The 22,313-nt window shown below is 39.2% G+C and overlaps 1 protein-coding gene across 2 annotated transcripts in view; it reads left to right on the top strand.

Annotated features, from left to right (window-relative positions):
* CA10 (carbonic anhydrase 10 (inactive)) overlaps positions 1 to 22,313 on the top strand; it is a 390,380-nt gene that overhangs the window by 55,927 nt on the left and 312,140 nt on the right. For both annotated transcript variants that reach the window (XM_034412468.3, XM_034412469.2), the window contains exon 3: positions 20,783 to 20,857. In XM_034412468.3, the coding sequence (XP_034268359.1) occupies positions 20,783 to 20,857 (75 nt within the window). The remainder of the gene's footprint in view (positions 1 to 20,782; positions 20,858 to 22,313) is intronic.

Raw genomic sequence — 22,313 nt, 5'->3', positions numbered from 1 at the left:
AACAGGTGTGTTCTTCCTTGCAAATGGCAGTGAAACAGTTTATCATGCCAGATTTTCTTAATGATACAAGATTAGATAATAAGGAAAGTCATCAGCAAAATGAGGATAATTGATTTAGTAGCAATGAGGGCAATTTTACTTGCTTCCTAGAAAACAACAACAGTGACTGCCAGAATCCAGTTTCTCTTCCAAACCTTTTTGTTGCTGTTGTTATGAAAGAAAACAGTAATCTCTGTCAGTTGAAAATAGATCATACAAAACCAGAATCATCTATCAATTAGTTATCTTTTTTTCCAGGAAAGAAATTAATTTCTGCTAATTATTAGCTTATTAATTATTTATTAACCCTATTAGCATCAAACGGGAATTTGTGCTCCAAATGCCAATCTAGTTAAATGCCTCTGATGGCAAACATTTAGCTGGACAGTTCCCTACAAGGACTTGTTTTTGGGATTAAGGGTTATCTGTAAAATAAAACTCTCTAAACTAAAAGTGGTACAACTAATCAGATGGAAATGAAATGCAACATGACAAATCTGGCATGTAGCATTGGGGTTTTTGCAAGTCATCATGTGGATACACCCTTCAGAGAAATATAATGTGGCCACCCATTACAACTTCATGTGATTTGAAATGTGCTGGTTCATCAAGTATGGAATGTTACTCAGCCATGTGTCATGGTTCCAGTTCAGATAGCAATAATGTACTGAGTATTTTTTCTAAAGTATGTCTGCGGAGTATTCGTGCTATCTTTATTAAAGCAGAAGGTCACACTGACATGATTTTATAAAGTGAAATCTTGTGGAAGAACCTGTGTGTGATAATTGCTCAAGTTACCAAGAAATAATGCTTCTTCAATCCCAAATATTTTCTGTTAATTTTCCTCCCATTTCATTTTAGAAATTAGTATTATATTAATTCATTTTAGAATGAATTAATATTTTAGAATTAACATAGTGAATATTTTACCTCAGATGTGAATATGTAAATCAGCTCATAAATATTGGCTCAACAATAATTTCTTAAGTGTCTATGTTACAACAAAGAAGGCAGCCTTGCTATTTTGATCACTGATCTAGCATTTAAAACATGGTTGAGAAGAAATCTAGCTATAGAAGAACAGGAAGATGTGACTGGATAAATTTTTTGCTTCTTTGCTCTGTATTCTACCCTTTAGCCAAAGATAACAGGAGAGTGGCTTCACAGCAATCCTATGAGGGAGAAATATGACTTCCTAAAACCAGACATTGAGCTTGGAAGACAGGGAGAGAGTCTTTTCAGCAGTTGGCTGACCAACTACACTCAGCCTGTAGTCCAAAATGGAACTACATCTAAATGGGGGGAAGCATGGAGTGGGTTACTTTAAGGTTTTATTTTGGGGCCAATGCTCTTCAACATCTTCATAAATGATCTAGATGAGGGAATAGAAGGAACGCTTATCATGTTTTCAGGGGACACCAAGCTAGAGCAAATTGCTAACACTTTGGAGGATAGGCTCAAGATTCAAAAGCCCCTCGGCCGTCTTCATTAAGGGTTTGAAAGTGGTGGCAGGAAGTTTGTACCATCAGACTTGCAAGATTCTGTTAATGTAGTCTTACAATAAAGTAGAATTAGCTCATGTAGTCATGTTTCCTGTCTGGTTTAATCTTGGAGGTTTGCCATCTAGACCACCTCTCAACCTTTTATCTCCCAAGGTCAACCTCACATACCATCACATGTAGAATTAATACACAGTTTAACTCTTTGAGGGTGTACATTCAAATCAGTATTGACTCCTGATGACTGCCTAGACCAATTCCTAAGGTTTGCTTGGCAAGATTTCAGAAGTGGTTTGCCATTGACTGCTTTTTAGGTTTGAGAGAGTATGACTGGCTCAAAGTCACTCAGCTAGCTTTTGTGCTTAAGGTGAGACTAGAAGCCATGGCCTCCTGATTGGTAGCCTGGCATTTTAACAACATCTTGGTTTAGCAGAGGGGTGAACCACTCCTTTCTGTGTCATTTCCTGCTCCGAGGGACCCTGGACAAGTGGACTAGTAGTATCTCACAAACCAGAGATGGTATGGAAATAGGGGAGGGAGGAAACAGTGTTCTTGAAAGTAAGGAGGTCTATAATCATGTTCAGATAAGCACAATCGGTTTCATATTATATACTGTAGTAAACAGGTACAGAATCTGTTTAGGGCTAATCATCTGAATCCCTGGTGGAACTGAGGGTGGCAGAATTGAGTTCTCAATTTACAGCCTTTCCTTACTGGCACAAAAGAAAAAAAATCCTTGCCTTCCAGGGCAGGGTTAGATGTTGGCTTCCTGAGCTGTCAGTACCAAATGAGGGAAGCTCCCTTCCATAAACAAGATAGAGAGATGAAATAGCTGCCTCCTTTCCCAAAATAAGGCTGCAAGGGGAGAGAGGGGGCTTACAACAAAATGGTATACTCTGAATATCTATTGGGTATTGTAAAATTCATGCTTGTGGGTGGCGTTTTAAAAGAAATGCTTCATAAAGTTTTTTTTTTTTTTTTGAAAGGGTAGAGATCCACAGATAAGGAGTGAAATCCAACAGGTTCTGACAGGTTCTGGAGAACTGGTAGCAGAAATTTTGAGTAGTTCAGAGAAGCTGCAAATACCACCTCTGGCTGGCCGCAGAATGGTGTGGGAATGGAGATTTTGCAATATCCTTCCCCCAGGAGTGGGGAGGAAATGGGGATTTTGCAGTATCCTTCCCCTGGAGTGGGGTGGGAATGGAGATTTTGCAGTATCCTTCTCCTACCACGCCCACCAAGCCATGCCCACAGAACCGGTAGTAAAAAAAATTTGGAATTCACCACTGCCATAGATACATATGCTTTACTAAAAAGGCGGGTGTCTCCCACACAGAAAAGAACATTAAGGAGAATGTTCTATAGTGACCCCTTTTTTTGCTTGTATATCTACTTGCTTTCTTCCATGTGAAAAAGAAAAATAATATATAGCACAGTGCGGAACACCCGTGTAGTGGCTCCACTTTCATGAAATAAGTCAAAAAGATTTCCTTTGAATTTCCACGTAGTGTGCTTAGGCATATATAAAGCCTGTCTATTAATGCCAGTCTTGAATTTGACAACTAAGCTTCCTTGAGATTCCTATGGGATCTCTCCCTAGATCATTGCAAATAACATTAAATAAAGTGTAATGAAGTGTCACCCGGAATACGTATATACAGCAGGGGGCATGGATGGATAAACCCCCTTCCCTTGGAAATTCTATAAAGATAGCTTTTAGTTTGGGAAAGTAACACATTCACTCATAATGCTCAATCCTCTTACAGAAATGCAAATAGTTAAAATAGCTTCTCATGGCTGTACAGAGGTTTTCACTGCAATTAGCAGCAACTCACTCACTTAAACCTCCACTCCCTTTCTTGACTTTCCTTTAAAGTTCTTCTTTCTAGACTGGGCAGCCTTAAATGTGCAACACATATTAAGGGCCTACTGTAACATATATTAGACTCCTACCTCAATGCAAACTCTTCTTGAATTGGCTCTGCACATTTCTATACTACTTCTGCTGTCTCTGAGCACCTCCCTTGTAGTTGTTTCGATGCCATTTCTCTCTCTCTTTGGTCTCAGTCAATGGGGCCCTTCTCCTCTCATTGGCATTGCCAACTGTTGGCATTGCCCATTGTTTTCCCTTAATTTATCCTATCTCTATATTCTTTCCTTCTCTCTTGTTGAAGAATGAGGGAAAAAACCCTGAGCTCTGTTTGTTCCAATTAGCTTTTCTTGCTTTTCCTATTAAATAAAGTCACCAATTCTCCCATCCACCCTCTCTCTTTCTGCAGACAGACAATGCTCCCCCAGTTAGACCTTCTAGCTTTTACTTTCATTGGAAAAAGACTTCCAAGATCCCCCTTTCTTCTGAAGCCCCCTACCTCTAATATAGCTCTATGTTGTTTATAATAGTAGTTTATCTTTTTAGAAATAGACACAGAAAACTGACGACAGAAAGATCTAGAGGTTCATTGAATCTTCCCAAGGTTTTTTTTTTTAAATTGTCATATGATGGACATCTGTTTATCCCAAACATATTTAAATTCAGTACTTTTAAATCCACTACCTCCGCCAGAAGTTGGTTCAAAGCTTCCACTACTCTTTCTGTGAAATAATACTTTCCAACATTATTTTCGAACGTCCTTACTGCCAGTTTGAGGTTATGCCCCCGTGTTCTTGATTTTTGCTAATAGTTATGATTTATTAAAACTTTTTCAATCAATATACCTCTTGAATTTTGTTTCATTTTTGAAAATAACATAGCAAGTTTGGTTGGTAGGTGGGGGGACAAGATCTGTGCCTTCCTACAGGCAGCCAAATGTCTTAGATATTCCCTTCTTACTTTAGCAAGATTACATTGAACTTGTTTCATCAGTCTTTACAGGACTGAATTATTAATTTTATTTTTATATTAGCTTTTCTAACTTGATGCTCACAGATACTATATGTTGGCATTGTAGTTCACAGAATTATGACCCAGCTGTTGCCCATCAGGACTGATAATCCTGGTTTAAAGTTAGAAATCCTAATACCTGTGGAGGGCAAGATGGAGGAACTCAAGTGTAGGCAAATTGGCTAAACTTTTATCAGAATTAGAATGTAACACTTAGAAAAATAGAGATCAGATGTTCAAAGCATTGATAGCTGGTTGAAATTATAGCATTTAATTGATTTGGGCTAGGTAGGTGTGGAAAAAGTACATTTCTGCAGGGAATCATATAGACAGATGGAGCCCACATGATCAAATTATTTTTCATATTAAAAAAATATCCAGCGCACAGAAAATCAAGTCAGGGAGAAGGTTTCTACTGTAGCCTTTATCAGACAAACTCTTCAAGCAGCGAATATGGCTGTATTAAAGTCTGTTCCATTAGAGATTTGAAGAGGGTGCCCATGATATCCTCTGATGATATCCACAAATTAAATCCTAAAAAATAAATGGTAGCATAGTTGCACTGAGATTCATAAGATTTTAGGGGAGTTTGGGAATGTGAGAAATTGTATGAATGAAATTATTGAAATATTATGGCTTACTTTACTAAGTATTTTGTTGTAGTGTCTGAAGTGGTCACTCAGCCCTGGTGTGAGCCGTTCTCTGCTGCATGTAGACACACCTCCCAATGCAACAGTTCTATTTCCCAATAAGTATTACAGACAATCCTCGACTTACAACCATTTATTAAACAAGATGGCCTTGTGGCCAGCAGCTGCTTATGAAGTGCCAGGTCGGGCAAACCTCATCGGTGGTGGGAGCAAGAAGATGGCAAAGGTCAGCTGGGATGGCAGAGCATAGGCTGACAGGAACTTCAGAATGCAAGGTGGCAAGGGTATCTGCATCTGGGACTGGGCTTGGGGCAGCTGCGGCTTCTTGGGATGGCAAGAAGCCCTTTTGCACCATGCTGCTGGGCCACACTGTACACAGCAGCTTTGGGGCTTCTTGCCGCCACTGCATGTCAAGAAGAAGGTTCTTTATAGTTCTTGGGGAGCTGTGGCTTTGCGCAATGCTGCTGTGGCTTTCTGGAGTACAGCAGCTTTGAGCCATGCTGTTCGGACTTTCCAAGGCATGGAAACTGCACCATACTTATGTGCCAGGCTGGGGTTAGTGGAGACTTCCAGGGGCAGCTGCAGCTTTGTGATACAGGGGCATCTTGCCATCTCAGAACTCACAACCTCAGAACCTCTTGGTACAGTGAACCAAGAAACCTCTAAACCACAGTGTATTCTTTCTCCGGCCTCCCTGTGCTTGCACACCCTGCACCCTCTTTCCCTGGCCTCCCTGAGCTTGTGCCACATTGCAACACTGCTCCAGCTCACGCACAGTTAGTGCCAAGCCTCTCCAAGCCCCTTGCACTCTTCATACCTTCCATGGGACTCCTTTTACTTCCTGCTTAATAAGACTTGCATCCGGAGTTATGATTGGGAAATTACCTGGTAAATGGGATTACCAGGATTGTCATTGCTAAGCATTGCAGTCATGTGGTATTGTGTTTTACAACTGCATCGTTAAGTGACAGAAATTGTGGTTCCAGTTGTGATCATAAGTCGAGGAGTACCTGGCTATTGAGAGTTGACTGTTGCTGAGCTTTTAAGAAAATCTGAAAAGTATTGCCTAACAAAATAATACTTTTTCCTGTGATGACATTTTTAAGGGAGCAAAACTAATTATATTGTTGTGATGTATGGCACCACTTTAGAATCTCAGAGGAAATAACCAGATGAATCACAGTTTCTGAAGGCAGATGATTCTTATCTTTCCTTATCCCCTGCTTCTTTTCTTATATTTGATTTGCTTTTATTCTAAATAATACATTGTGTTTTTATTAAAGAGATAAAGACTTGCTTTTCTTTGTGGTGGGTTTTGTTTACTAAGATAAGATGTAAATTGTGCATCAGAAAAAGCATAAACATTACTTTGTCTTGGGAGTATTTTTTTCTGCTAGAAGCTTATAATTAGAAACATATAGCATTCAAGAGCCCTATTTAGAATGTTGCACAGTTGTTTGTATTTCTAAAATAATGGCCATTTCGCTTTCCATGGAAGACAGATTAAGAAACTGGTGGTGGCAGTAATAGAATAGAAGAGGTGTCTATGAAATCCACCCTTTCCGTAGCTTCATGAAAATGATTGTATGCATGTCAACAAGGAAATCCATATTTAGACTAGAGATGGGTGAATATCATTTCAGCTTTATGTTCTATAAATCTGTCATTTTTTGTCTAATTCTTCCATTGGTATGTTCTTTTGTTCCAAAGATGGCTTTTTTAAAGAAAGAGCAGTGTTTATATGTTTTTGAGCATGTATAGCTTTTGTAAAAAATTTCCCAATATAATAAGAAAAAAATATTAAAAACTGCTTCAGATTCAGCATTACTCTTGGCACCTACATGTGTATGTCTCTGTAGTTTTTTTTCAGAAGCAATATAGAAAATGATTTTCAGAGGTTTTTTTTTATCTGCAATGTGATATTTGTTTTCAGTTGAAATTCCTGGTGATCTCCTTTCCAAGTACTAGCTGGGTCTGAACTCATTTTGTTTTTCTGGATCAGCTAAAGCTAGCTAGCTGCTTCCATCTGACTGCATTGCCAAATCTAGGAGAAATAGGAATGCGAATTTTGATTCATGTATTGACTGAAAAATGCAGAATTAGATTTATTTGCCTTCAGATGTGATCTAAAGGAATATGTCTCTCTTTCCTAACATGGTCGATTTAAGAGTCACAAATCCGGTATAGCTCTCTAAGATTCAACCAATAATTTGTAAGCACTGTAAACACATCACTCAACTGGTATAGGTTCAATAATGTGGTATAGGGTCTCCTGCTTGAGCAGGAGGTTGGACTAGAAGACCTCCAAGGTCCCTTCCAGTTCTATTCTGTTTGAAACTGTTGTGATCCTATGTCATCAAGACATTGTGGCACCTTGCAGATAAATATTGAATATCTTAGCTGTATATAAATATCTAAATCTGATGTCTGATGTATAGTTTGTGAAGAAAAGATGTGACACGAGGTAGGCCTATGCGCACAGTTGTGAGAAGAAAATTTATTTATTTATTTATTTATTGGTTCGATTTAAATTCCGCCCTTCTCCAGAGACTCAGGGCGGCTTACAATGCATTAAGCTAATAGCCTTCATACTTTTGTATATACCTGCTTAGTAGGGCTTTCGGCCCCCCCAAGCAGTGTTCTTTTTTTTATACAAAGTCAGTTTATTGCCCCCACAAACCGGGTCCTCATTTTACCTACCTCGGAAGGATGGAAGGCTGAGTCAACCTTGAGCCTGATGAGATTTGAACTCGCAGTAATTGCAGGCAGCTGGCAGCTAAGTGCTACTTAACAGCACTTTAGTCCGCTGCACCACCAAGGCTCCAAAGATGGGCAAGCTAGAAAGATATTAGGGTTTTATGCAATCTTAGCCATAAATGACAAATTAAAGATAAAAGGCCAGTGTTTTGTTCCCCTTTTATAGGTAATCCTCGATTTATGACCCTAATGGAGTCCAAATTTCCTTTGTAAGTCAAGACTCATAAGTCGAGACTGACATGTGACTGACCTGATTTTATGGCTTTTTTTATAGTAGTTGTTAGGGTCATTAAGTGAGTGTGGTGATTATTAAGTGAATCAATTCATTCCTATGGGCGGTTTTGCCCTAAGCCAATTGAAAAAGCCAGAAACCAGCCGAAAAGACTGGAAATGACCAAAAAAATATTGTAAATCACAGTCACATGACTGTGGAATGCTGTAACCAGCCATAAAAGTTGCCAAGTGCCTGAAATGTCATGTGATCAAGGAAGAGGCGTCATCAGAACTCTGGAACTGGTTCATAAGTAGCTTTTTTTTGGGGGGGTGGGGTGTCCGTTGTAACTTTGAATGGGTTAATCTGGGAATTGAAGTCCACAGGTCTTAAAGTTGTCAAAATTGGACACCCCCATGTTAAACAATGCCACTCATCAGGAACTGAGATGTGTGCCTTCTCTGTGGCAGTGCCTGCCCTCTGGAATGAGGTCTGTCCCCCCCCCCCGAAATTCAAATGGCCCACACCCTATACTAGTATTTTGAGAGACCTTAAAGACCTGGTTCTTTGCCCAAGCTTCCAGAGAGGATGACTGATTGCCCAGTATTTCTTCCTTTCTCTTCCCCAGTGGTTTTGTTTCCTTTGCCATCATTGTTTTTCAGTCTTGTGCTGTTTTTGTGGGTTTTGTGTTGTTCTTTGTTTTTAAATATCTTCACAATGCAAACTGTCCAGAGGTGCTAGCAGTCAGGCATAAATAAATTATTACTACCAGTATTATTATTAAATTATTAAAATCCACCTCTTTCCCTGATCATATCCAAGTACCATTTTCTGCTCTGAGCACTATGTTCAGTGGTTATATTTATTTATTTAGCATGTGGCATTCAGTGGTTATAATATGAATAGCATTTACCTCTTCATCCTGGGTAAATCCTGTCAGATGAATCAGGAAGCTGCTAGCTATCTCGCTTAAGTTTAACAAATATTTGCGTTAAATTGTTATCCTACCTTGTCTCAAAAATTGTAACATTATTGTCCTTTTTTTCCTCATAGCAGTTTTTTGAAGTAAATCCAGAAAATGGCTGGCATTGGCTCGTCCAGCCAACTTTTGCCACTACCTCACATCATACTTGAATACAGGTAGTTCTTGACTTCAAACCGCTAATTTAGTGACCATTCAAACTTATAACAACACTTTAAAAAGTGATTTATGACCATTTTTCACTTATAACTATTGAAGTATTCCCATGATCACGTGATCAAAATTTGGGCAATTGGCATGTATTTATGATGGTTGCAGTTTCCCAGGGTCATGTGATCATCCTTTGTGCCACGGTGGTGCAATGGTTAGAGTGCAGTACTGCAGGCTACTTCTGCTGACTGCTGGCTGACTGCAATTTGGCAGTTCAAATCTCACCAGGCTCAAGGTTGACTTAGCCTTCCATCCTTCTGAGGTGGGTAAAATGAGGACCCAGATTGTTGGGGGCAATATGCTGACTCTGTAAAACCACTTAGAGAGAGCTGTAAAGCACTGTGAAGTGGTATATAAGTCTAAGTGCTATTGCTATTGCGACCTTCTGACAAGCAAAATCAGTGGGGAAGCCAGATTCACTTAAAAACCGAGTTACTAACTTAACAATTGCAGTGATTCACTTAACAAATGTGGCAAGAAAGGTTGTAAAATGGGGTGAAACTCACTTAACAATTGTCTTGCTTAGCAATGGAAATGTTGGGCTCAGTTGTGATCGTAAATTGAAAATTACCTGTAGCTCATTTAGGAGAACTAATTTAACAAATGTTTGAGAACTACTTGGGATTCTAAATTGAAATGGGGCATTTCCATAGACCAGGCCTGTACAACATGGGACCCACCAGGCAACTTTGTATGGCCTGCTGGCATTTTTTTAAAAAAAGTAAATAAGTTCACCCAAACTTTGGATGCCCCCAAAAAATCACACTAACATCTCTAGGCCTTATTGATGCCACCAGCTCCAGTGCTATTGCCACTCTACTAATTGCCAAAAAGCTGATTGATGCACTGGGGATTCTTTTGTGGCCTGGAATTATTTTTAATTTATCGGTGTGATTCTTTTATGAATCCTGCCTTGGACTAAGTCTGTAGCATACCATTAGCCTTTTTGAAACTGAGAGACATTACTGATATGGTTGTCTTCAGGTATGACTTGGCCAGTTATGAAGGATGCTAGATGGGTGCTGTAATTCATTTTATGTCCTATGTCTGATTGCTTTCTCTGTGTTTCCATTAGGAGAGCCTGCTGCTGCTTTCCCCAAGGATGTATCATTGGACATTAACTAGTCTAGGCGTTTGTCCCTGAGTAATCCCATAATTTCTACTGCCTTTTGAAACTCCATTATATTTCATTATACCTCTATATCTCTGCCTTAGATCATCCACACAAATCCACATCTCTAAGGGCTTCTCTGATATTACTGCTTGAATGCTTTATCATAGCTCCGGTTAATAAATGCAAGACTGAATTTTTCATTTTTTTTCCAAAGCCCATATGTCCTAATTTGTTTTTTTCTTATCCTGTTAATGATATATGAAGCCTTAATTTTCTTTTATTCATTCTCATTTCCCAAATTCACTCTAGCTCTAAATCATCTTGCTGCTCTCTTAATAACATTACAAACTTCCAAATCTTCCTCTCTATCCACCAGTGCAGACTTTTGCATCTCTGTAATATTAATATTCATCAGTTAAAATATCACATATTCATAGACTCACAGTATTGGAAGGGATCTTGGAGATCTGCCCAGGGCAGGAATGACAAATCCTATCCCAGGCAAATGACTGCCCAATTCCATGATACAGACTATTCCACTGCTTAATATCTCTCATGGTCAGATAATTCCTCCTTATTTTGGTTCTCTTCATTTCCATCCATTGATTCTTGTCCTAATCTATCAATCATCAATCAATCAATTTTTATTTGGTCACAGACCTATAATCTCATAAATCTAACCTTTGGCGCTACAGAGAATAAATCCATATCTTTTTTCCTGTAATAACTTTTCAAGAATGAAAAGATTGCTATAATGTCTTCCCTTATCCAGCTCTTTTTTAGGCTAAACATACCCAGTTCTCCATATGGCAGATGTGGTATAACCACTGCAGCATGAAATGGAGCTATCAATTTCCATTTTTATGATATTACATGTTTGTTGATAGCACTTAGCAATAGCACTTAGACTTGTATACCACTTCATAGTGCTTTTACAGCCCTCTCTAAGCGATTTACAGCATATTACTGAGTCAACAATTTCGATCCTCATTTTACTGACCTTGGAAGGATGGAAGGCTGAGTCAACCTTGAGACGGTCAAGATCGAACTCCTGGCGGTGAGCAGTGAGTTAACCTGCAATATTGCATTCTAACCACTGCACCATCACGGTTCATTAGCGCATTTGGCAGCTGCAGTATGCTCATGCTGCCTCATGCTGAAGTAATAAGTTAAGTGAATAGAAAGTTCCAGAAAATGTTGGAACATATAGGTGAAATTTTATAAAAGTATTGTAGGATTATACAATATTCATTGTTTCTTGATTAAATATATCTCACTTTTCTACTCTACCAAATATTTCAAGCGGCCTACAAAATTTGGACCCATGCTAAATCTAGAAAAAGATTAAAATTAATACTAAAGTTAATTGGTATTTAAACGCCTTCTGAAAAAAGGAAATCTTTACTTTAAAAAAAAAAAAAACCCCACCCAGAGAGTTGCAACTGTCAAAGAAGTGTGTTATATAACTGAGGGAAATAAAATGAAAATGAACCTCTGGCAACAGAGGTTTCTTCAAAATAGCTCCTCTTGCAGATCTTAGCAGTTAGATACTCATAATTGGAGCAGTATTTCCTCAGGTATTCACTTCCTAAATCATTGAGGCCATGATAGTAAGCGATAGTAACTCTTTACATTGTTACTGGTAGTAACTTTAAAAAAAAAATTTGGATAAGCAATTGGCAACCAGTATAGATCTTTCAGTTTCGGTATTATACTACCTGCTCCTTGCACCTGTTAGCAGCTGAACTGCTTCATTTTGCACAAAATCTATCTTCTAGGTACTTTTCAAAGACAGCCACTCACACACTATATTGCAGTCATCAGTGAGACCTGCTGTACTACAACTCTTACCAAATATGACTGGCTGAGGAAGGGTTACAACTGGTACTTTAGGCATAACTAGGCAGTGAAAGCTGTGATTTTCCACCAAGTGTTTGGGGGAATTGCTTTTTTGTTGTTGTTGTTGAACCATTTCAGCATTTTAAAGCTGTTTATTTTTAATTCTTTCGTTCAGAAAACTGACTGAGGAATAATTTATCCATGATATCAGAGTCACCCAGACCTCCTTTTTTTTCAGATCGCTCATGCCATCCAAAAATATAAAATCTAATTTGTCCCTTACTGCCTTCAGGTAGCCAGGTAACCAGTTGCAACATGACCATGGTTGCCATAGAGTGCAGGAAATTCTGAGGCTCGTAATTGGGGACGTCGTCCTTTCCTTGGACAGGGAATTTAGATAAGCTATTGCCATGCCTAAAATCTCCTTGGTTAGAAGGGAGGTTTTGGAGTTGTAGCAGTTCATTAATGGTTCCCTTTACTAGGAGTGGACCTACTTTTTTCTTGTTGTTTCAAACCTAGAAGAAACCATCACATTCCATAGGTTCTGCCAAACTGTTAAGATATTTAAATTTAGAAACTGGAGCAGGGAGGTTGTGCAGTGAGCCAGAACACACAGTTGTGATTGTTTGGAGAGTGCTGGTTCCTGCGTGAGACAGCCTGCGCTGTGATGGTTGCTGTGGGTGTGGAGGGGGAGGTTCCTTCCCCCCCACTCTGCCTTTTTCTCCTATATGCCCTGTGTGCTCTGTGATTTACCTCATGATGCTCCTATTAGCCTGACTATCTTGTTTGGTGTATTATATATAGATGTAAAATATATTTATTTATATAAAACTGCATCTCTGACTTCATTTGGACACTTGCTGCGCTATTCCTCACACAAACTCTTCTCAAGTAGTCACACTTCAGAAATAAAATCTGGATTAGATTTAGACTTAGAATAACTTTATTGTCACTTTGAATGTACAGTAATCGGCATACGTTAAAATTAAATTTCATTGCATACAGTTGTCAAAGGATCACCACCAGAAGTGGTATTCAGCAGGTTCTGACCAGTTCTGGAGAACTGGTAGCGGAAATTTTGAGAAGTTTGGAGAACTGGTAAATACCACCTCTGACTGGCCCCGCCCCATCTATTCTCTGCCTCCCGTGTCCCAGCTGATTGGGAGGAAATGAGGATTTTGCAGCAACCTTCCCCTGGAGTGGGGTGGGAATGGAGATTTTACAGTATCCTTCCCCTGCCACGCCCACCAAGCCACAGCCACCAGGACATGCCATGCCTATCAAGCCACTCCCACAGAACCGGTAGTAAAAAATTTTGAATCCCACCACTGGTCACCACCTCCAATATACACTACATACACATGACAAAATATAAATAAATAAATACAAAATTATGCATATACCCACATATATTATACGAGACAGAAAAACAACACAGTTTAGTTTGGATGTATATATACATGGCAAGAAAGACAGATCTTGTGATTTTACCAGACAGATTGCTTTAGTAGTTCGAGGTTTCAGAACAAACAAAACCTAGATCAATGAAGAGATAATATTAATATATGTCACCATTCTATTCTAGCCTCCCTTCATCCCTTCCCAGCATAGCAAGATTTTTCTGGCTAGTCTGCCACTTCTTCCAGCACCTTCTTTTCCCTCTTTGCTGGTCTGTGACTGTAATAAAAAATAATTGATTGATTCTTTTCTCTCTTTGCCTTCAGAGCTCCCCACTGTCAATGTCTAGTGCAATCCACCAGCCCACTGCCCCTTATCTCCCACTACTTTGCCCACTCCTCTACCCACAGAGGTCTCAGTTGTCAGTTTCCTTCCTGGATAGGGTTACCAGATATCCAGTAAAAAGAGAACCTGTCCTATCTATTTTTCCTCCTCGTGTCTTCTCCAGTCGTAGCCTTAAAATCAAATATCATCTGTCTCTTTGAATGTCTAGTTTTTGTTTTGTTTTGTTTTGTACTGTTTTCACAACAGTAATCATTCAAACTTCCATGTATTGCAGCCTGGTAAATTGTATCCTTTTTTATTTCCTTCATATCTAGACAAGAGTCGACAGCCTAGATTTATGTCATTTAATTTATTTCAGCAATCAGCTTCAATCCAGCCCCTTAAATCTGTGATCACTGTAATCTGCAGATCACATGACTCATCGTATGTTTCCATGGTGAAATTTGGAAAGTGTGTCATCGTCAATTCTATATTATTGCCAGCAGGTCTTTTTGAAAAATCAAGATTTGTTGGGAAAATATTGTGATTGAAAAGCCAGTCTTTCCAATGCTGGGAGAAGTAATTTCATATATATGAAAGCCGACGTACATTATTTTGCAATCGTGGGACATAATTTTTGTCTCAAATTCCAAGAAAGTTAAATAGTTAAGATATCCTCCTCCCCCCGGCCCATTTGTCCTCCTATTCAATTGACCAGTGTCTACCTTTCCCCTTTCCAATGTTAACCCTATTCCCAGGGCTCCCAATGTGTTTGCTTTCCTCCCCTGTCTCTTAGCAGCCTGCTATCTGCTATCACCACCTTCCCCCAGTTTTCCCACCATTTTGCTCTCCTCAACAACTGCTGAGATCACATCCTGTCACATCCTCCTTGACTGGCCTGCTCTCCAGTCTTGCAGCATTGCTGACAGCTTCGCCTTTCAGTTCCAAGCTCAGGAAAGTGATGGTCTCTGTTGGCTGTATATGGTCATAAGTCTGATGCTGCAAGGAATCATTTGCCTCAGATAATAAACTGCAATTACTACCGAGGATTCAGTTTGCCTAGGCCATGCCGTTGTCTTCTCAAGCAGTGCTTTCACCTCTTGTTAATATCTCACTTTATGGTTTCTTCAAATTAAAGTCTGCATTGTATCAGTTCTTTCTCATCTCCGTTCTGTCCTCAACTTACGACCACAATTGAGCCCAAAATTTCTGTTGTTAAGTGAGACATTTGTTAAGTGAGTTTTGCCACATTTTACGACCTTTCTTGTCTCAGTTGTTAAGTGAAACACTGCAATTGATAAGTTAGTAACCCAGTTGTTAAGTGAATCTGGCTTTCCCATTGACTTTGCTTGTCAGAAGGTTGCAAAAAGCGATCAAATGACCTTGGAACACAGTCATAAATATGAACTAGTTGCCAGGCATCTGAATTCTGATCACATGATCATGGGGATGCTGCGAAGGTCATAACTGTGGGAAATGGTCATAAATCACTTTTTTCAGTGCCGTTGTAACTTTGAATATCAGGAATGGAGTGACTGAATCTGATTCAGACGTATTGGTGAAAAATTGTGCAGATTCAGGTACATCTATGATAAAATCAGTACCTTTTCACAAACATGCCATTGCAAAAGAACTGCAAGAACTCTCAGGACGTTGTATTGGGTCATCTTCTGCTTTTCTGTAAACTCATAACTGTTGTATAACTTGCAAATTCCAGCCATTAGAGCTGAGATTTATAATTTTATAAAATAATTTTTATAAGCCACCCATAGTCACCTTATAAGGGAGATAGGTAGCATAAAAAATTAAACAAACAAAAAATCTACATGTAGTTATTGAGTCCTACTCCAAAACGATTTTACTTTATCTCTGCTGTGGTACACCATCATATCATGTTGATTATAAATCAGTAGTAATATTATGCAGAATCTTATTACTTGCTTCCTCAACCCACATGGAAAATCAATTTCCTTCCATTTCTATCTCCTGCTATAGGTGAAACTTGCACACTGTTCAGATTTGCTGCCCTTCATTTCCTCCTGGACAGACTGTTATCTGAGAGAGCCCTCAAATGTAGCTTTGCAGGCTTTTTAGAATTTGTGGAAAACTGTGCCACAGTGCTGGAATAGCATCAACATGAATTGAATGTTGAAGTTTTTGGGTTTTTCTTTTTCTTCAAGGAGTTTTGCAAGTTTTGGGAAAAGGAGAGGCAAATTCAGTGACTGATGAATTTGGTGCAGAGAAATCATGCTGGTTAGTTGATAGGTTCAGCTAGTGTTTAACTGGGGTTGAGCAGAGTCTGGTTAAGCTTTTTTCTGTGAGCTCAGCTGGATGCTAAATGTGTTTGCGGTTCGTGGATGGTGAGGACAAAGTGGGGAAATCGTTAAAGTGTGTGGCAGAGCTCATTAAAGACTTCATTCTACAATGGAGTCATCAGTTTGATGCAACCCTGTGGGACGGATATATTTCTCCAAGCAGTTATAGTTGAATTGCTATTTGTACAATGCAGTAGGACGTGCTTGCTTTGCTTATTCAAATGTGATGCCTGTGTACAATTTGGTCATAGCTGCATTTTTTTGCTGGCATGAAAGGGAATTATGATATGGGCAGTACAATTTGAGCTGTCTGTTTTTAAAGCCCTTCTTGGTAATTGGCACCAGCAGCCCAATTGTAAGGTCAGACTTCCTTGGAATGCAGGCGGGCATTGTGCCATGTTGTCAGATGGGCAAGAGATTAAAGAGCACAGCCTTGCTGTGCTGTGTGGCCCACATTGGATGCCGAACAAGACACATTTGTGTGGCAGCTTCATTTTAATTTCACAGCCCTTTGTTTTTGAGATGTCAGTAGCTAATCCAGCTTTGTGGATTAGGGTGCCTTCTTTACACAATTTACAAACACTGTTCATATGGCAAGAGTGTGTCTATGGTGGAAGAGACCCTTTATCTCCCATGGCACCGAAACCCCTTCATTGTCTGTCTGAAAAATGAAATGTTGTCAAATCCTGCTTGGTGTATCAGAATTCATTTTAAAACATGGCACAGTGCAAATTTGTATCAGTCATGCTTTTCATGTGCAGTTTTCTTAAAAGACAATGATGTACCCTGGGATCTGCTTTCTCATTTGCTTTTCAATACCACACGCAGATACCCTGCGCTCTAGTTCTCCTGCCATAGCCTGTAATTCAAGACAAGCCCTGACAGTACTTTTTATTCTTCCTCCATCATATTTTAAGTGACTTTCAGATCACTGGCACACTAATTCAGAGCATGTGCCCCAATTCATCTGACTTAATTACAGGATATAAGTATATCTTTTGGTAAATTCATGTGTATCTCATATTGCCAGGATAGTGTGATTTTGGATTCAGCACGTAATGTTTTTCTGCCTGTTTACTGTCTGTTTGGGTTTTTTTCCCCCTACAGTCAACTTGATGCTTGTTGACTTCATAAGGATTTTATAAGTATAATGGCACTGACAGCATTACCTTTTTTCTAATAGAGTTCAATGTCATGCATCATTTGGCACAAAACTTGATAATATTACTTCTCTTGTTCAGCAAAAAAAAAAATACCTCGCAAGCAGGTATTTTGTTCACTAAATGACCTTTGTCTTATATAAAAGAGAAAGGTAAAATGTTTTATAAGTTTTAGTTGTTCCCTCTCAAAAGTTACATATATTGCACAGTAAAAGTTTTATTTATTTTATAATTTGATTTGCTTCTATATATGTGTGTGTGTATATGTGTTTTCAAGAAGGTTTAAGAAGGAAAATGGAAAATGTTGCCCCATGTGATTAATAAATAATTGAAAGACAAATATTTTAAGGAACATATATAAAAATTTTCAGTAATTATGTGGCATTACAGTTAGTCCTTGAGTTACAATCACAGTTGGAACCTGTTTCTAAGCAGGATGGTTGCTAAGTGTGTCGTTTCCAATTTTACAATTTTTTTTTGCCATGATTGTTAAGTGGTTGTTAATACAATTGTTAAGCAAATCCAGCTTCCCTCGTTGACTTTGTTTGTTGGAAGCCAGCTGGGAAGGTCGCAAATGGCAATCACATGTCAACACATGACATGTCAATACATGTCAATTGCCAAGCACCTGGATTTGTTCATGACTATGAGGATGCTGCAATTGTCATAAGTGTGAGGACTGGTTGTAAGTTACTTTTTTTAGTGCCAGTGTAACTTCGAATAGTTGTAAATCAAAGACTACTGTACTGGCTGTAGAAGAAGGCTGATGGTACTTAACTGCATGAAAAACATCCATTAATATTACAATAACAAAATGGAAACATTCATTCCACTATGATTTTTTTTGCCACACTCTGCTCATGATATCAGCATTTATAGCTCACCAGCAGAGTTCAAGAGCCAATACCATATTTATTTTATGTATTTAATTTGTGTCTTGCATTTTTAATGAACATTCTGGGACCCTCAATGAGAACAGTACCAATAGATAGATAGATAGATAGATAGATAGATAGATAGATAGATAGATAGATAATTTTATTTCTATACTGCTCCTCTCCCGAAGGACTCGGGGCAGTGCACAGCCAAGTAAAAAACACAATACAAATCCCAATTAAATTTAAAAATTATTAAAATTATTACATTTACGGCCAAGATTTGTTAAAAACCCAAAAATTTAAAACTCCGAATTTAAAACTCCTTTACAAAGATAGCCCTGCCTATCGGAAGAGCAGGGTCTTGAGGGCACAGCGAAAAACTCGGAGGTCAGAGATTGTGCGTATTTCCGGGGACAGTTCGTTCCAAAGGGCAGGAGCTCCCACAAAGCACCCCCTGGGTGTCGCCAGCCAACATAGTTTGGCCGACGGTACCCTGAGGAGTCCCTCTCTGTGGGAGCGAACTGGTCAGTGGGAGGCTATCGGTGACAGAAGGCGGTCTCGTAAGTATCCAGGTCCTGAGCCATGGAGCGCTTTAAAGGTGATAACCAACACCTTGAATCACATCCGGAAGACCACTGGGAGCCATTGCAGCTTGCGCAGGAGAGGTGTTACATGAGCGCAATGGGTTGCACCCATAATCACTCGCACGGCTTCATTCTGGAACAGTTGGAGCCTCCGATTGCTCTTCAAGGGGAGCCCCATGTAGAGAGCATTACAGTAGTCCAGCCGAGAGATAACAAGGGCGTGAGTGACCGTGCGCAAGGCGTCCCGGTCCAGAAAGGGATGCAACTGGTGGATCAGGCGAACCTGATAGCAGGCCCCCCTGACCACGGCCGTCATATGCTCTTCTAAAGACAGCCGTGTGTCCAGGAGGACACCCAGATTGTGAGCCCTCTCTGTGGGGGGTAAAGATTCACCCCCTATAGACAGTGATGGCGACAGCTGACTATACCGGGACGCTGGGAGCCACAGCCAACTGACTATATCGGAACGACGGAAACCACAGCCACTCGGTCTTGGATGGGTTGAGTCTGAGTTTGTTCCTCCCCATCCAGACCCGCACGGCCTCCAAGCAGCGGGACATCACGTCAAGGGCATCATTGGGGTGGTCTGGGGTGGAGATGTACAGCTGCGTATCATCAGCGTACTGATGTACCCTCACCCCAAAACCACCGATGATCTCGCCCAGCGGCTTCACATAAATGTTGAACAGAAGGGGCGAGAGGAGCGACCCTTGCAGCACCCATCAAGCGAGGCGCCTCGAGGTCGACCTCTGCCCCCCTGCCAACACAAACTGCGAGCGGTCGGAGAGGAAGGAGGAGAACCACCGCAACATGGTGCCCCCTATTCCTAACCCCCTCAACTGCTGCAGCATGATACCATGGTTGATGGTATCAAAAGCCGCTGAGAGATCTAATAGGACCAGGACAGAGGAGCAACCCCTGTCCCGAGCCCTCCAGAGATCATCGACCAATGCAACCAATGCCGTTTCTGTGCTGTACCCCTGCCTGAAGCCCGACTGGTACGGGTCTAGATAGACAGCTTCATCCAGGTACCAGAGCTTTTCAATTTCTTAAACCCATCCAAAGTTCTGTATCAACAAAACATAAGAATAATAGTGATAAGTACACATAGCTCTGAGTTGAATTGCTAGGTTATTGTTCTTTTCTGACTTTGGAGATAGAGCACTAATGTTACTTTGTCTGGTAATAACATGTCTGCAACAGGAAACCCAAGCTTGGAGAAGATTAAGGACCCAAGAACATTCATAGATAGATATTTAGAATATATTGGTTACAATAATCTCAGGGTTTTGGGGGAGGGGTGTTGAAATTTTGAATCATATACAAGTCAATAATATTGATTTGAGAAATAGAACATTCCTTCTAATACAAAATTGCAGTTTCTTTAAAGATAAAGTCAGAATGTAAATCTATCCAATTTTGCTAAATCATTGGGTTAGATTCAGAAGTTTATGTTCTTTAAAATGAACATCTAATGTTTTATTGTGCATTCTCATTATTTATTGATGAAAAACCAAAATTTGGGGTACCATTTCCATTGACTAATTATCTCCCACTCTTGGTTTGTCTGCATGTTAGTGTTGGGAAGTTTAGTATTTGCTTTTGTCAATACATCATGAATTTGTATCTTGTTGCACTTTGGTAATAGCTTTCAGTAGTCTATTGAGAGCTGTTAAATCAAAGGAAAATAGGTCCTTGAAGACTACTTTTAAGATTCTCTTTGTACATAAGCCTCTTTGATACAAACAAGACTTGCTATCCAATTTAAGAATTAGAGCATGGCCTCCATCAACTCTTCTAGAAGCTACCGTATACAAAACTTTGCGACCTATTTTGTATGGTGTTGTAGACAATGTTATATGAAAGACTAAAAGCTGTTGTATCATGAAAATAGAACATATTGTTGCTCTATTTTTTATTGGTCTGTTTTTCTTTCTTTAGCTCAGCAGAATTCACCAAAAATCCATGAAGGCTGGTGGGCTTATAAGGAGGTGGTCCAGGGAAGCTTTGTTCCAGGTAATTGCTATATTCATTATTCAATCATTATGTGAATTGTTGCTATTTTATTCTGATGTACATCATAACATGTAGTGTTGGCTTTTATGTTCAGCTATTTCAGAAATTTAGATATATATAGCTGTGCACTGCAACAAAAATCAGAACATAATTCAATAATTGGATTGATTCTATATCTCTCACTTTAGATGAAGCATCATAGTTACATGTATAGAAAAACTTGTAGTTTTTAAATTGATTTTTAAATTGTGTTTCTTAAATTGGAGAGAAAAAAGAATCTGCTCCTGCTTTTGGCTGTCATTTCCTATTTTCACATTACATTGAAATCTGTGGAACTATATTTCTATAAGATTGTTTTTAAATCTTCTGGGAATTCTCAGAAAAGTATAACCAAGGAGATAGAAAGGAGTGATCCTAATCAAAGGAAAAATATTGGAAACATACTTGATCGCTGTGAGGAGGAACTGGTTCTTGTTTTTCTGTACTTAAACTATTCTGATTATTCCAAGTCAAAAGTTTGAAGTGTTTTATTTTCCTCCTGTTAACTCAGCTTTATAATCTCTCTTTTGCCACCACCCCCACTATCAAAGTAAGATAGGCCCCAACCCCATTGACCTTGAAATCTCTTTAAATCTGGTTTTGTCAGCAAACTTGACAACTCCATAGGGACCTCACAAAATTATTATATTGTACATAAGACTTTGAATGTCTTCCACGGTTTGGGTATTATTAATTTTTTTTTAGTTGTTTTAATTGTTTTATTTAAATTGTGTGTGCTACTCAGAGATACAGTATATCACACCAGTCTCTGATCTGTTTAAATGTTCAAAAATTAGAAATAGAAGTTTGCTCTATGAAGCACGATATCTATTGATCCTGGGCTTGGTGACTTAATTGTTTTATAAAGTAGGGAGCCACTTTGTGACTATCCTTAGATTCATATCATTTGAATACCTTGAAAACCTTATTTTTCCCTGCTACCTTATCCTTTTTTTGTTTTTTAAAATGTTGGTGTCTTTCAAAGAAAATATATTTAAAATGTTATATAGATGGCATATACCACAAGCAAGAATCGCAAAGATGTTTCCAGGAACTCCAGCAGAATGTTGGAAATGTGGGTCAGCCGGGGTACATTTTACCACCAATGGTGGACATGTGTACAAGCTCAAAGCTACTGGAGTAAAATAAAGGAGTGGCTCATGGAGATTACAGGAGTTAGCTTTCAACTGAGACCACAGGTCTACCTATTAGGAATAAACCCGGGGGCATAAGGAAAATAGACTGGTACCTTTTTATTCATTTTACCACTGCAGCTAGAATTGCATATGCACAATTTTGAAAAGAGAAAGAAGTACCATCGGACCAGATGATTATTAACAAAATTTTGTGGTGTGCAGAATGTGATAGACTAACATATATTGTTAAAGATGACATGAATCAATATTTAATCAAAGCT

The sequence above is a fragment of the Pantherophis guttatus genome, chromosome 2 (assembly GCF_059756535.1).
Source record: "Pantherophis guttatus breed Tessera chromosome 2, ASM5975653v1, whole genome shotgun sequence".
Classification (NCBI taxonomy): Eukaryota; Metazoa; Chordata; class Lepidosauria; order Squamata; family Colubridae; genus Pantherophis; species Pantherophis guttatus.
The sequence above is the reverse complement of the archived record's forward strand: the minus strand, read 5'-3'. Positions and strand labels throughout refer to the sequence as shown.